Below are 13,606 nucleotides of genomic sequence, written 5' to 3' on the forward strand. Positions count from 1 at the left end.
TGGGAGGCGGCTCGGTGGCGCACTGGGTAGCACGTCCGCCTCACAGTTAGGAGGGTGCGGGTTCGATTCCACCTCCGGCCCTCCCTGTGTGGAGTTTGCATGTTCTCCCCGGGCCCGCGTGGGTTTTCTCCGGGCACTCCGGTTTCCTCCCACATCCCAAAAACATGCTTGATAGGCCGATTGAAGACTCCAAATTGTCCCTAGGTGTGAGTGCGAGTGCGGATGGTTGTTTGTCTCTGTGTGCCCTGCGATTGGCTGGCAACCGGTTCAGGGTGTCCCCCGCCTACTGCCCGATGACCGCTGAGATAGGCTCCAGCACACCCGCGACCCCCGTGGGGACTAAGCGGTTCAGAAAATGGATGGATGGATGGATGGATTTTGGGAGGTAATTTGTACGCGATGCTACATTGGAGAGGGACTACGATTAGCCTGGGTCTCTAATGAAAATGTAAAATGAACTGCAAATAACGGGATTATGTAATGTATCTTTGCTGTTTTTTATACGCTGAAGACGTATAGTGACAGGCAGAACAATTAAAGGCCCTTCCACTAGATGGCAGAAGGTACAATTAACGTGCCTCACGTTTTTGTTTGGTGGTGTGTTGTGACATTTTGTTTTAAATATAAAATATGTGCCTTGGCTTAATAAAGGTTCAGGAGCACTGGGTTAGATACATGGAGAGGGTGCAAACTCTTCAGATCTGGTTATGACTTTGACCCACCTCCAATCTTTTGGGTAGCTGGAGTAAAAAGGATTGACTTTAAGTGCAAAGCCAGTAAGTAGTCTTTGGAGACATAGAGTCCCGAGGTCACCTGGGTGCATGGGCGTTGCCCCAATGTATGCTGGGTAGCGTCAGACACCTCCTGAAGTGCTCCAGCTGGGCGTGGAGCTTGTCACGCTCCTCCCGCACCCGCTGTCTCTGGCTCACCAGCTCCTGGAGAAAACATGTTTTGAAAAACAAGAGCATTTAACAGTCAACTAAACAAGGAGGACGACTAATAACTAAATATATATTTATTTCGAATAGTCGGCTATTCGAAAAGCTGTGTCAGCCTATTTTTTATTTTGACTCGAGAGCACAAAATAGAGATACGAAAATAGCATGATGCTTTTTTTTGCGACTCTAGTTGAAGTTTGTGACACTAAACAAAAAAACAGTACTCTACACAATATTTAAAACAAACACATAAATACATTAGAAAAATCCACATCATTATAGTAAACATAACAGAGCAATGGCTATTTAAGAGAAATATATTCTTTATCCTCTGCAATTTTCTTTCATTTGGATGGAGAAATATGATTTGACACACAAATGTTTTGAGTTGAGAGCGAGGTCATGGAACTCTAATTAGCAATTATTTGTATGTATCTTGGAGTGATTTTATGTGTTTTTGTACTCTATCACAAATCATTTTTGTTCATCGCTGATGTGGGACCTGAAAGCAAAAATGAACCAGATGAGACACTATAATCATAGCATACCAGCTTATTCTCATTACTTTTAATAATAGTAGATGATAGTCAGTACCACTTCTAGTGTACTCTTGTTGATTATGTTACCTATTAAGATTAAAAAAAAAGTTGCCAGGCTGACAATAGGTTTGTGTCGACAACTCTACCAGAACTGCAATGTAGGCATTAATGAGAGTATTTATTGATTAATAATTAAACAATAACATTATTATTGGCAAAAACAGAAGACCCCCCAAATGTGATTTTGCTTAAGCATGGAAAATGATGGACTGAAGCAAAGAAAAGAGTGTGGGTGCCTACCGCCATGGTGAGAGAGAGTTGCTCCGCTGTTCTGCTAAGATTGTAGTTCTGCGCTTCCAATCTTTTGCACTGACTGTGAAGAACCTGCCTCTCAACACTCCGTTCTGTGAGGAAAAAGCTCGTTTTACCCAGAAAATCCAACAATCACCTTAGATGTAGCAGATTTAAGAGTGGAAAAATAAGAAACTCAAATTTTTCCACATTTGAGCTGCTCTCAAATATGTATACAATTTGGATCACATTCCGATGAAACTTGACTTTTCAGTTCATTTATGTTCGGAATAATGTAATTCCCATTATATACAATAATATACAAGAAAGAAACAAATGTATATGTATGTATATTTGACATTTGTTTCTTTCTACCGAGGGGCATTGCGAACAGTGAACCCACCTTCCACATACTCCTGATAGGCCTCAAAAATTGCTCCAATGCCCTTCCACTTCCTTGGGGGTTCCTCATCATCCTCCTCATCATCATCCCCAGATGAGTCTTCACCCTCATCTACGTCCGCGTTGGTCAGTTGCTTCCCATGACTGTCTTGATGGGAATGGGTGCCATGGCCGTTGGCGCGCTGGGCGGCGTGGTTCGGATGAAGCGTTTTCTGCGGGGAGGGGTCGCGAGGCAGCGAGCTTTCAGCCTTGGTCAGCTTTGAGACCCCTGGTGAGGAGAGAGTGGCTTTCACTGTCAGGCTTCCAACAAGAGAACATTGAGCAAAGTTGCTCCGCCCACTACCTTGAAAGCATCTGAGGGCCAAAATCAACAACTGTCTTATTATTCCTGCATTAAAATTGTAATACTAATACTGAAATAATCCCAATCATAATGATCCAAATCCCAATCAGTGTACGTTTCAAACTATAACATAGCCAGATTAGTTTGTTGTCTACTTGATCTAGTTGTCTACTTTAAAAAAGTATCTAGATCTAGATGATTTTATTTCATGTAACCAATTGATGAAAGAAAATAGACAAAAAAAAATAAAAATCAGTGTAGCGTAAACATTTGTGTTTCACTTGTAGTAGTAGTGGTTGTGTGTACAACCTTTGTGCTGTGTGGACTGTAGCACAGCCTGGTGGAAATGCTGAGCAAAGGCATTGGTTGTGAACTTCTCCCGGGGCTGGACACGACCATTCACCACCACACCGGGCTCTTTTTTCAGAGGAGGTACTAAGTGGCCGTTGTGGACCAGCTGCAGCTTCTTGTTGGGCCGTGGCGCCTCTGCGAATGCCGCTTTGTCATGGTGGGGCGCCAAGGGTGGAGGCGGCTGCCTGACAGTGTCGTTGTGGGGGACATGTCTGGCTCTGTGTGAATATAGAGGGGAGGGGCTTGGCGAGTCTGGATAAAGATGTCCGTTTGACTGACAGGAAGGTTTAGCTGATGATGACTCCCCTGCGAACACAAGTTCAAATATTTTAGATATGCAAAAGAATTCTGACTGGAAATATAGAACAGGTTTATCATTTTTTAACGTCTTCCCGGTAGATATAAATCTTATCAGCATATCTTACAGACATTGCCAATTAATGGGTATAGGAGAGGATGAGAAGGATGATAAACATTATCTTAGACAGCATTTACTGGTTCCTGAGATTATATTGGGTTTAACTCCTGTTCCTCATTAATATTTTTATCGTCTGATATAATCGACCAGGCGGTTAATCCGACCCCACGGAATAATCGGTCAGGATAATTTTTTATAATCTTTTACAATTTGACAATTGTATTTGCTGACAATGTTATAAAGCGGGCAATCGGACTTAAAATATTCCTGTATTGTCAATATTTGTGTACTGTGGAATTTTTAAAGTGAGTGCACATCCCTCATACTGTGGAGGGTCTCACCGATTGAGGAGGTGGCAGCAGGGGGGCTGCTGCTACATGGAGATACAGAGTTGTATCGGAGCGTATCCAGCGTCACAATCTTCTTCTCGATGGCCTTCAGCAGCTCCTCAGTCTTCTCTTTGTCTAACGTGCAACACATTTCAGTTCAGTGAAACGGCGCAAAACACATCCCATCATGGTCTCTTATTGACTGTCTATTTTTGTCATGTTATAATGGTTGATTCTGAACTGCTCCAGATGATATTTTTATTTTATTTTAATTACAGTCCTTCACATAACATGGGTTCATGCATACTCCATGCATAAAGTCGATGCTTTGCTCAAACCTCTTCGTTGCTGAGCATTGACGTGGGAGAGCTTAAAGGCGCGCAGAAAGTCCTTCTTCTCCTGCAGCTCGGGGGCACTGTCCATCTGCTCGGCGGTGTACGTGGTGCTCAGTGCGGCGGCCGGCAAAGGAGGAGACTTCCGCTTCCCCCGCACGACAGGTGGTGGCGAGGTGCTGCGTTCCCTCATCATCCGCCTTCGCTTCCTCTTCTTGCACTGCAGGAGCTCGTCGCGATGAGCCCGGGTAACCAGTCCGCACATGCGTAGGAAGTCCACTTTCTTCAATGAGAGGCAAAGAACAGAATAGCGTCAATGAGTCAATATAAACCTTTAAATACAGTCATACCTGGACTGCATCATAAAAAAAACATAAAAAGCAATACAACTAAAGAGATGATAATTAAATGAATAACCAGGTTTTATGCAATGTGCAGATATTTGTGTATTGGATGTGTGCACGATGATGTTCACTGAATTCTCATTAATATTGTGTTTGTGAAATTAAGCAGCAGCTTCTAACTGTTTGCGATCCATCTCGTGGCGGCCATTTTGCCACTTGCTGTTGACGGAAAAGAACTAGATTGACCTTGGCTGAAAGCTTCATGTGAAAGATTTTACTCCTGATAAAATCCTTGTCAAGATTGCTAACAACAGGCCTTGTATATGATAATTAGAATTGGATTTAGAATAAAGTCCAGTACCTCAGAGGACGTATTAAGTTTAAGGGGCGGTTGCTCCGTCACTCTCCTCAGATGGGCTTTCACCTCTTCTTCGTCGCTCTCGTCATACGAGTCGTTCAAGTCATAGTAATAACCTGCAGCGTAGGAGATGTTGTTTATTCGAACTCTTTCCAGGTGTTTGCCTCTGTTCGGCTCACCTCCTTCGCGTGCCTCCCTTCTCCTCTGCTCCTCTAGGTCCAGCTTGCTGAGGAGTCGCCGATGCTGCTGGAGTGCCTCGTCGTACACCAGCGTGCTGTCCCTCTGCCGCTCCCTGCCGGCGTTGGGGTCTGACAGGGGCGCGCACAGCCTCAGGTAGAGGTTGTTGGCCTGGCGCCTCTGGAGGAGGTCCTGCTCGGTCTTGTTGGACAAGCAGGCCTCCTCCCTCGCAGAGGGATACCTCTCGTGAGCCTCCGGCCTCCTCCGGGCTCCCTCCTCCATCTTCTCCTCCCAGCTCAGGTCGGGTCGGTCGGCTCTGCTCAGGCTGGGAGGGGGACGAATCGGCGGGATGGGCTTTCTGCGGTCCACAAAAGAGGCGGGGTTCCACAGTGTGGTTTGTGGAGGTTTAGGGGAGATGAGAGGAGGCGGTGCACCCAGGGAGGGTGGTGCATCTTTGATGCCTTGGTTAGGATGGCCAGTTCTGTTTGGATACATACAAGGACAACCGATTTAGACCAGTGTTAAAGCTATCAGACGCACTCACCTACACGTACAGTCTGGGATCTTGATTTAGAGTGGATCAAAAACAGTCTACACACCCTGTGTTCAAATACAGAAATTCGAAAAACTCATAGGACACTCAAAGGGCACCACTGTACTTGTGTTGTACTGTACTTTCCCAACAACACAATCCTCTCATATATAATTGTCACCTATTGCAGTCCTTCATCCAGGCCTCCTCGCTGGCCCTGTGAGTCGTGGCGGCAGCTCCGTTGACACCACCCACCACGTGATGCTTGCCCAGGTGAGTAGGCACCAGACTGGGCAGCAGGTGTGGGACAGAGCCCCTGGAGGAGGGCAGAGGTTTATGCGAGAGGAACGATGGGAGATCCGATTCCTTGGCTTTATCTGGACAGACATTTGAGAAGGAAGTCAAGACAGTCGCTGGATATTTTCTGCAAGACAATAATAATGTGACAGATAATTAAATTACAAAGGTTTTAATTAAACATTGTGCTTATTATTGAGGCTGTAGTTCCCAATGTGCTATTTTAGTTCATGTACTTTCATCCTTTATATATTTTCTTCAATAAATAAATAAATAAATGAATGAATGAATGAATGAATGTGTGTTTGTACCCAGTCTGTTGGGGGTCAGCCTCTCCACTAGCCTGGCCCTGTCCTCCAGCGACGGCGCCCTCTGAGTCGCCCTTTCGGCCAGGTATCCGTGGCCCTCCGCAGCCCTGACCATCTGCTGCTGTCTGTCCCTCTGCCTCTCCTTCTGTCTGTCCAGCTCTCGCTCCCTTTCCTCCTCTCTCTCTTTCTCCCTCTCTCGTTGGCGAAGCTCATTCTCCATCTGCAGCCTGTGGGGGAAGTTGACAAGTATGAAGGCGCGCGCGTGCACACACGCACACAAATAAACACATAGGGGAGGAGGAAGGGAGGGTGAGAGATGCAACACCCAGCACGAGGCAGATATTAACCACACACTGGTGAACCTCACACAAACAGTCACACACACACACACGCACACACACATACTCTGCTTACTATAAGGGAAATAATCCATACACAGCATGACTGAGCAAGAACAGATGAACACTTAATGGGAAACCACAGGAAAAGTGCACGCTCGCATGCACTTTCACATACACACACATAACAACACATGGTAATAAAAAAAAAAGATATGCAGAAGCCATTACAGAAGAAGATGATGAACAGCGTCGTGTTTAAAGATGTCTCCTGTGTATTGTGTTCCAGACAAACAGTGTTGTTTAGAGAAAGGGACCAATTACTGGAGAACAGAGGTGCCCACTGAGCATTATCAAGAGTCCTATATATTAAAATATATACTATATATACTGTATATGCATCAAGGGGTTCAAATGTATACATAATCTTTTCAAATTTATTGTTCTAGTTAAATTATTATTTATTTATAATATACTGTGGTTTTTTTTACATTAAACTCGTGATTAATTGTAATTACATACACTGCATTGTGTTATTTTTACGTATAAATTATAATCATCATCATCATCATTACTATTACCAAACGTGACTGTTTAGAATTCACCCAATTTCTCTTAGCCATTCATCTGAAGCAAAATAATAATAATACTTTTATTACAGTATATATATTTTTTTATTAAATTATGATAAAACATAGTTAAATATAATTATTGTTTATAATTTTATATAATATTATTAGTACAGATTTTTTAAAATAAAATCCAAACCTTGTATTAAAATGTCAATATATTATAGTCGATATATATAGTATACGGTATAATACTGTATAAAATGTGGGTAATATGGTAAATAAATTACAATGCACGGTTGGATATATATATAGTAAAATATCTCAACGACATGTGTCCACCTTGCAGGAAAAGATTACATTGTTGTTCAGCTAGGGAAGAAAAGCAAAGCGGATACCTCTCGACTAGTACGCTGTGGTTTAGCTCTCCGGGGTAGCGAGCTCCAGGCAGGTGCAAGTGAAGGCCAGAGGCGTGCAGAGCGGGGAAGGCTCCCCCGGCAGGCACAGAGTAGAACTGTGACCGCAGTGCTGACAGACACAAGGATTCCTCCATCCTAGAGATGAAACAAATAAAAATACCATAAAATGCGAGCAAGGCCTCCTCTGCTAGTCTTAACACTATTAGAAGCACAGATTTAGCTTTATTTTCTGTAAAGTAAACCATACCTGGGTAAAGACAAAGGATGGTGCAGGAAGGCTGGGTGGTAGTAAGCAGCAGCGGCGGCGGCAGCGGCAGCATGAGCGGCGGCGGCAGAATGGTCCAGACCAAGAGGCACAGAGGTCAGCCGCAGGTCGTCGGGGGTGGCGAAGGGACGCAGCGATCTCAGGTAATCCTCAGGGATGTTGCCTGAGGGAGCCGCAGGGTGCATCTGCCCAGGTAAACTGCACAACACATTTTACACAAATGCTATAGTATAGTGTACTGTTGTTTATATTTGATCTGCTGTAATTGGCATTTTTTAAAATCATATTTGTTATTTACATTTTGTTTTCTATATGGTTTTCCTAGTAGATCAGATTTCTCCTAGCAGATCAGTAACAAAATAATAACACTAAATAAAGTATCAATTATATACTTTGTAAGACAAAATACTGTAGTGAAATTAAATCTATTTCTTGTATATTTGTATATGACTATAAAATAATAAAATATAGGTAACAATATTTTTTAATAGTCTTTATCAGAACTTTATTTGGGTTTAATCCGAGCCACTAAAAATAGTGGCAGATGTGTGCTCATATAATTGCTTGATTTTGAACCTTTTTTCTTTCCTTTCAGTTGTAGTTAAGGTGCGCAGAATTTTTATTTCCACTGGATAGAAAAACAGATTATTATTAATACTTTTATTATTCATATTTTTAAATTAACTCATTATTTTTTTATGCAAATGTAATAGAATGAATTTTACATGCATAGGAGTGACTAAGTTCTAATAAATGTTAAAGGTATAGGTATTATTTTTATCTTTTATTATTTTTATCATCAATAATATTATTGGTCCCGAGTCCTTGCCTGAGGCTTTGCATGCGGGGGTCCTGCATGACCGAGCTGGGTGTGAGTCCAAAGTGGTGAGCCAGCAGGTGAGACGGGGGTACGGGCGGGGTCCTCTTGTCGTGCTGTGTATGAGCGTTGTCGGCGGATGCCCGCTCCCTGCCGCCCCCAAGCCTCGCAGCGCTCTGTTCCACCTGAGTGAGACGAAATGTTACACGGCATGGAGCTGAGGTGACAAAAACAAAAATCACACTCTGTGCTGTCATTTTCTGAAAGTAAAAAGTCATAAGAAAAATACTCAAGTCAATTACACAGTGGATACCGAGTATTTTCATTTTCTACCTCTGATATTGGGTGAGCACTAGGAAAGTTGAAACAAAAGTGCATTAAAGCTTGGGACTTGCACCCTGAGGCTCAGAATGGCTCCGGTATGTCAGAGTGGGTCAAGATCAAAGTGGAGGAGCTGATCCTAAGATTGGTGCTCACTGCTCACTCCTTCAGTTCACACACGGACGCTCCAAATGCTTCCCCATGGCAGGATTTGCTCGCCACAGCGTTGCATTTTATCGATGAAAAGGTGCAATTAAACTGTGCAGATCTTGTAAAGTAAAATCATCGATTTGTTTTTAAATACGTACATACATTACAACACACGTCTAAAAGCGGAGAGAACTTTAACTTTACAGACAATTAAAATACACCGAATTCAATGTGAAAACCATATATTTAAAAAAAAAGAAAAAAAAATCCGTATTTTAGCTCTGGTGGGACAAACTTCTCAAGTCAAACTTTGCTGCAATAGCAACAATGTGGACAGTCAAACCACAGTCAAAGCCACAAACAAATCCAAGCAAACGCGCAATCTGCCGTCCTAGAGTGCACATGGAGTGACCATTGTGCACTTTGAATAAAGTTTGAATGTATTTGAATGCAGCGCTCATGAAAAGCACATTCAAATGAGTAACCCCTCTCTTGATCCTCAAATGGAGAACTACTGCAGCTATCACATACACAATACTATGTGACCGTTGGCAGCCTCAACTAGGCTCAACTGAATTTTATTTAAAGGATGACTTGCCTTGTTATTTACAATGGTTGATACAAAAATACATATCTTGGTCTAATCATACTATTTTTGAACAACTGTTCTGTAATTCCAGATTTAGAGTCCAAAGGTGCAACATTTCCATTGAACAGAGCAAGCTGTAATTAGTAGTTCTTGTGTGGGCTCGGATTGACAAAGTGCAGGGCCAAGTGCACATTACACTTGATCCTCGCCAACCTTTCGTGAGCTTGCTTTTACTCTCCTGGCCTTTCTTGCTCTCTATCACTCCCCTCCTTCACATCCTATTCTCTTTCATTGCCGCCTCGCTCCTGTTATGCCTACAAGTCTGAATGGGACGCCATAGGATCCCCCCCCCCCCCCCCCCCCCCCCCTTCCCACTGCAGTCCGGTGGGCAGAGCTACAGAGTGGTCTTTGTGAAGGGGGAGAAAGGCAGCTCTAACCCAAGGGGCTATACCAAGGCGGCGGGGAGGGGGGGGGCTTTTGTTTTGTCTCGGGGGGGCCCTGGTGCTTTGCCCGTCCATGAGTAAACATATTCAGATGCACACAAGAACAAGTCCCTTTACGCCTTTGGGTGGGGCAGGGTTAGACACATACGCACAAACACGCACGCACACACACACACACACACACACGTACTCCTGTATATATAGAAAGCTGTTTAAGTATTTATTCACTATCCTTGCTATCCATCTTACTAGCCATGTACCCGTACACCCTGTCCTCCTCACAAGTCAGAAGATTCAGTGCACTACTAGAATGACTGTAAATAAGGCCCACTAATGGTTTTAATTTCTAGACTTTGGTATTTCGGCACACTACTAGATGTTGGCCATTTGGCTACTAACAAATCTTACCAGTGAACAACTCTGCCATATTAGTAGTACTACTTGGCCCAATTAGTAATCATGTGTAATCATGTGAGTTTCCCATTTAAAAAAGAAACCCATCATTTTTAGGCATCCATTTGTGTGTGTACCTGTCGCCCGTCGGCCCTCCACAGACCGTTGCTGGTCTTGGTGGGAGCAATGGTGACTACGGGAGGGGTGCTCGAGACAACGGCGTGGCCCCGGGACTGGGCCAAGAGGGGCCCTAGTGTGGCCCGCTTGGGGGTGCTGACCGGCGAGCTGTGGCTGGTGGCAGGTGACAACGACACAGGCGACGACTCACCGCTGAGGGCCGAAGCTGTGTGGAGAAGCACAGAACAAGTCAGAATGAAAAAATCCAGCCAATGTTTATAAAAACTGCACACAGCAAATGGTGGAGCCGAGACGCCAAACTACAGAATTTAACAACGGTAAGGCAGATGCGCTAACACTAGGATACGCTGCTAGCCATTGTAAAAACACGAGAACAAAAAGTGAGAAAAGGAAACAGGAGAGACATGTGCCATTATGCAGGAGTTGAAAGAGGGACCTGCAAAGTTGGTAAATGCAACATTGACTGACCAGTGCACACTTACAAAAAACACCAAAGGCAGACAATATCGAGTTGGAGGACGGTTGCCAATGAACACTGAAGTAGAGAAAGAGCGACGGGAAGCCGGAAGAAGAGAGCTTGTTATAATTGGCTTGAATTAGATTCTCATTATTAGGAGATGAATGGAAAAGGATAAAGGGAGAGGCAGAGTGGTCAGGGTAGGTCGCCTGACACATCAAGTGAGTGATTGCAACCGTTGCATCTGATTTTGAACCATGCTTCTTAAAGCGACAGGGGATCGTTTTTAGAGTTGTTTTCAAAAAAAGTCATTGCCCTCACGAGCAAGGTGACTGAAAGGAGACTGAAAGGTTTTATTCATCGAACGATAAGTCGATCTAGTCGATACTGTGTTGTGACAGGCCTTGTTGCGAGCAAAATTTTGACTTATGAGGTTCAGACATTCCAACACAAAAAAGCCAGGAGTGAACTTCAAAACATCTGACCACTATTGGTTCATGGTCATTCTCGTGTTTTCTTTTTACAAACATTCACATTTTGGGTGTGATTTTTGGGGGGCTGGAACAGATTAATGGTATTTCCATTCATTACAATAGGAAACGTTGATTTGATTTTGTGGTCAACAAAGGTAACTGTCAGAATAATACATGAATTATTAAAAACAATGGAAATATATTATATGACGACCAATGGTTAATGGGAATATTTCACATAACAATGACCAAATGGCCGCACCATGCAACTCACATCGGGGATCCTCAGCCTGTTTAGCCAGTTTGCGCAGGGCGGCGGCGAATCCAGAGCTGGCAGACTGGGCGAGAGCGCTCCCATTGGTCAGAGGGCTAAGGGGACTGACGGTGGCCGTGGTGCGAGTCGCCGTGGAGACCATTCCTAAAGACGCCGACTTGGTGGACTCATGGCTCATGCCTGCGTGTGGAGAAGCACAAGGGTGCACCTGCACCATCAGCTCGATGACATGACACCTACAATAACAATCTTGTATTCTCATTCCGAAAATAAGCAGTGCTTAACTTGGATGTCAGTGCACCTGCAAGATTGTATAAGTGAAGTTTATTTATATTTCATGTTTGTTCTAATTCACATACAAAAAATCACTAGGTCCATTTTGTTACCTGAATGCTTGGTGTCGAATTCGTTAAAGAAATGAACAAACCCATTACATGTGCGTGTAAGCTCAAACAAGCTGGAGTGCTACTCGCCTGCAGACAATCCCGAGGTCTGAAAAGACGACGTTGGCTGACTCCCTTAAGGACATGAATGCGTGTGTGTACTCATGTGCATGATTTGCTATTAGGGTCAGCAATATATCTGACACAGCGCCCCCTACTGACCATCATAAGTGCAGAACAAGGATGCCAATCACAAATGAAGGTTATACTGTTGAAGGTTGTTACTTTTTTCTGTCATTTTTCCATCACACTCAAAGTTTTATCTCGTGCACATTGCTATTATCAACTATATTTCGCGTTTACAGACTAAAGTTATTTTGGACGCTCACATTGCTACTGTTCTGTAAGATTGTATTCTTAATACATGTGTTTATTGTTTTATACAATATTGTCAATAGCATAAAAGCTAGCATGATGCTAATCTTCCAAGGCAACCTGTTGCTTTAAATATTAAATATTGTAAGACAAAACAATGTTTTCATCTATTGCTTGTTGGTCTGGTATCCCCGTGATAAAATGTTTATTTTCAAAACTCAATTAATTTATTTACATTCTCTATTTTTATAAAATGCAGTGCTATTTTTCATCATTACAAACACCAAATTATGGTGTATTTGGGGGACTTGGAACGGCTTTCAAATTCATATCAATGAGGAGCATTTATTTCATTTCCAAGTAAATTGAATGACGAGCCTGGTCACGTAACAAACTCAATTCAAATGTCGAAGTGCCATTGTCTGGACTGCTTATGCTATTTTTGTTTGCCTTCATAAATCCAACTCCTCTCCTCTGTGGTGCATTCACTCCACAATTACGATTGCATCCAAGATCCCTGAATATCAATAAGAAGTCTATTTGTGTGCCTCCTGCATAAAAGCCGGGCAAACACAAGGAGGCGAGTGTGCGTGTAGATGCTTTTATGTCCGTTAATGCAACGTAATTGCGTGTATCTTTTCATGTGATGTCCAAACACAATTTTCCCCGGGGCCTGTTAAGCTGATCCTAAAACTATATTCTATTGATTAGTGGGCACACTTAGCGCAAACATAAGATGGAGCAACATTTGTCCCAAAGCGCCCGAACCCCCTCCTTTAACCCTCTCACTGACCCACTAATGTTAATTACAGCCGGAATTAGCCAGCAGCCCCCTACACTACAACTACCACCCTACCCCCCTGTTCGCTCACTTCAGCCATGACCTCATTAGCACCACACAAACACACACACGCTCATCTTCGCACACACGAGCAATAAACAGCGGTAAACACTTGGACACGGCACAATGTTTTGTTCTTCATGATAACCGAGCCTAAACAGCCTTTCAAAAATGCAAAAGGGTTGTAACGTGCACGCCAGGCCGGTAGGTGGTGCTGTCATTTATTTTAAATAAACACTAACAACGTATTTTTTTGTCATCTTTTTTTCACGTCATCTCTTTCTAAGCAGTGGTTTGGCGGATTAACAGAATGCAGACGATTTAGAAGATATTAAGCCAAGCTTTAGTATATTGTTGTAAGTCCTGTTTGCATGTGTCCGTAACCTTATCTGAATTAGGTGA

General features: G+C 43.3%; 1 protein-coding gene across 4 annotated transcripts in view; it reads right to left on the minus strand.

Moving 5' to 3' along the window:
• Positions 1-375: 375 nt before the first annotated feature.
• The window catches only part of LOC119124868 (genetic suppressor element 1-like), a 39,122-nt gene continuing 25,891 nt past the window's right edge, over positions 376-13,606 (minus strand). For 3 of the 4 annotated variants that reach the window (XM_037255201.1, XM_037255204.1, XM_037255203.1), the window contains 15 exons: positions 11,594-11,785; positions 10,401-10,606; positions 8,380-8,552; positions 7,533-7,748; positions 7,265-7,420; positions 5,963-6,186; positions 5,536-5,731; positions 4,825-5,303; positions 4,649-4,761; positions 3,950-4,226; positions 3,624-3,746; positions 2,823-3,170; positions 2,172-2,438; positions 1,778-1,881; positions 376-935 (listed from right to left, as the gene is read on the minus strand). In XM_037255201.1, coding sequence (XP_037111096.1) covers positions 810-935; positions 1,778-1,881; positions 2,172-2,438; positions 2,823-3,170; positions 3,624-3,746; positions 3,950-4,226; positions 4,649-4,761; positions 4,825-5,303; positions 5,536-5,731; positions 5,963-6,186; positions 7,265-7,420; positions 7,533-7,748; positions 8,380-8,552; positions 10,401-10,606; positions 11,594-11,785 — 3,200 coding nt within the window. In that variant the 3' untranslated portion in view covers positions 376-809. The remainder of the gene's footprint in view (positions 936-1,777; positions 1,882-2,171; positions 2,439-2,822; positions 3,171-3,623; positions 3,747-3,949; positions 4,227-4,648; positions 4,762-4,824; positions 5,304-5,535; positions 5,732-5,962; positions 6,187-7,264; positions 7,421-7,532; positions 7,749-8,379; positions 8,553-10,400; positions 10,607-11,593; positions 11,786-13,606) is intronic. The other variant, XM_037255202.1, reaches the window with a different exon arrangement.

Source organism: Syngnathus acus, chromosome 6 (genome assembly GCF_901709675.1).
Source record: "Syngnathus acus chromosome 6, fSynAcu1.2, whole genome shotgun sequence".
Classification (NCBI taxonomy): Eukaryota; Metazoa; Chordata; class Actinopteri; order Syngnathiformes; family Syngnathidae; genus Syngnathus; species Syngnathus acus.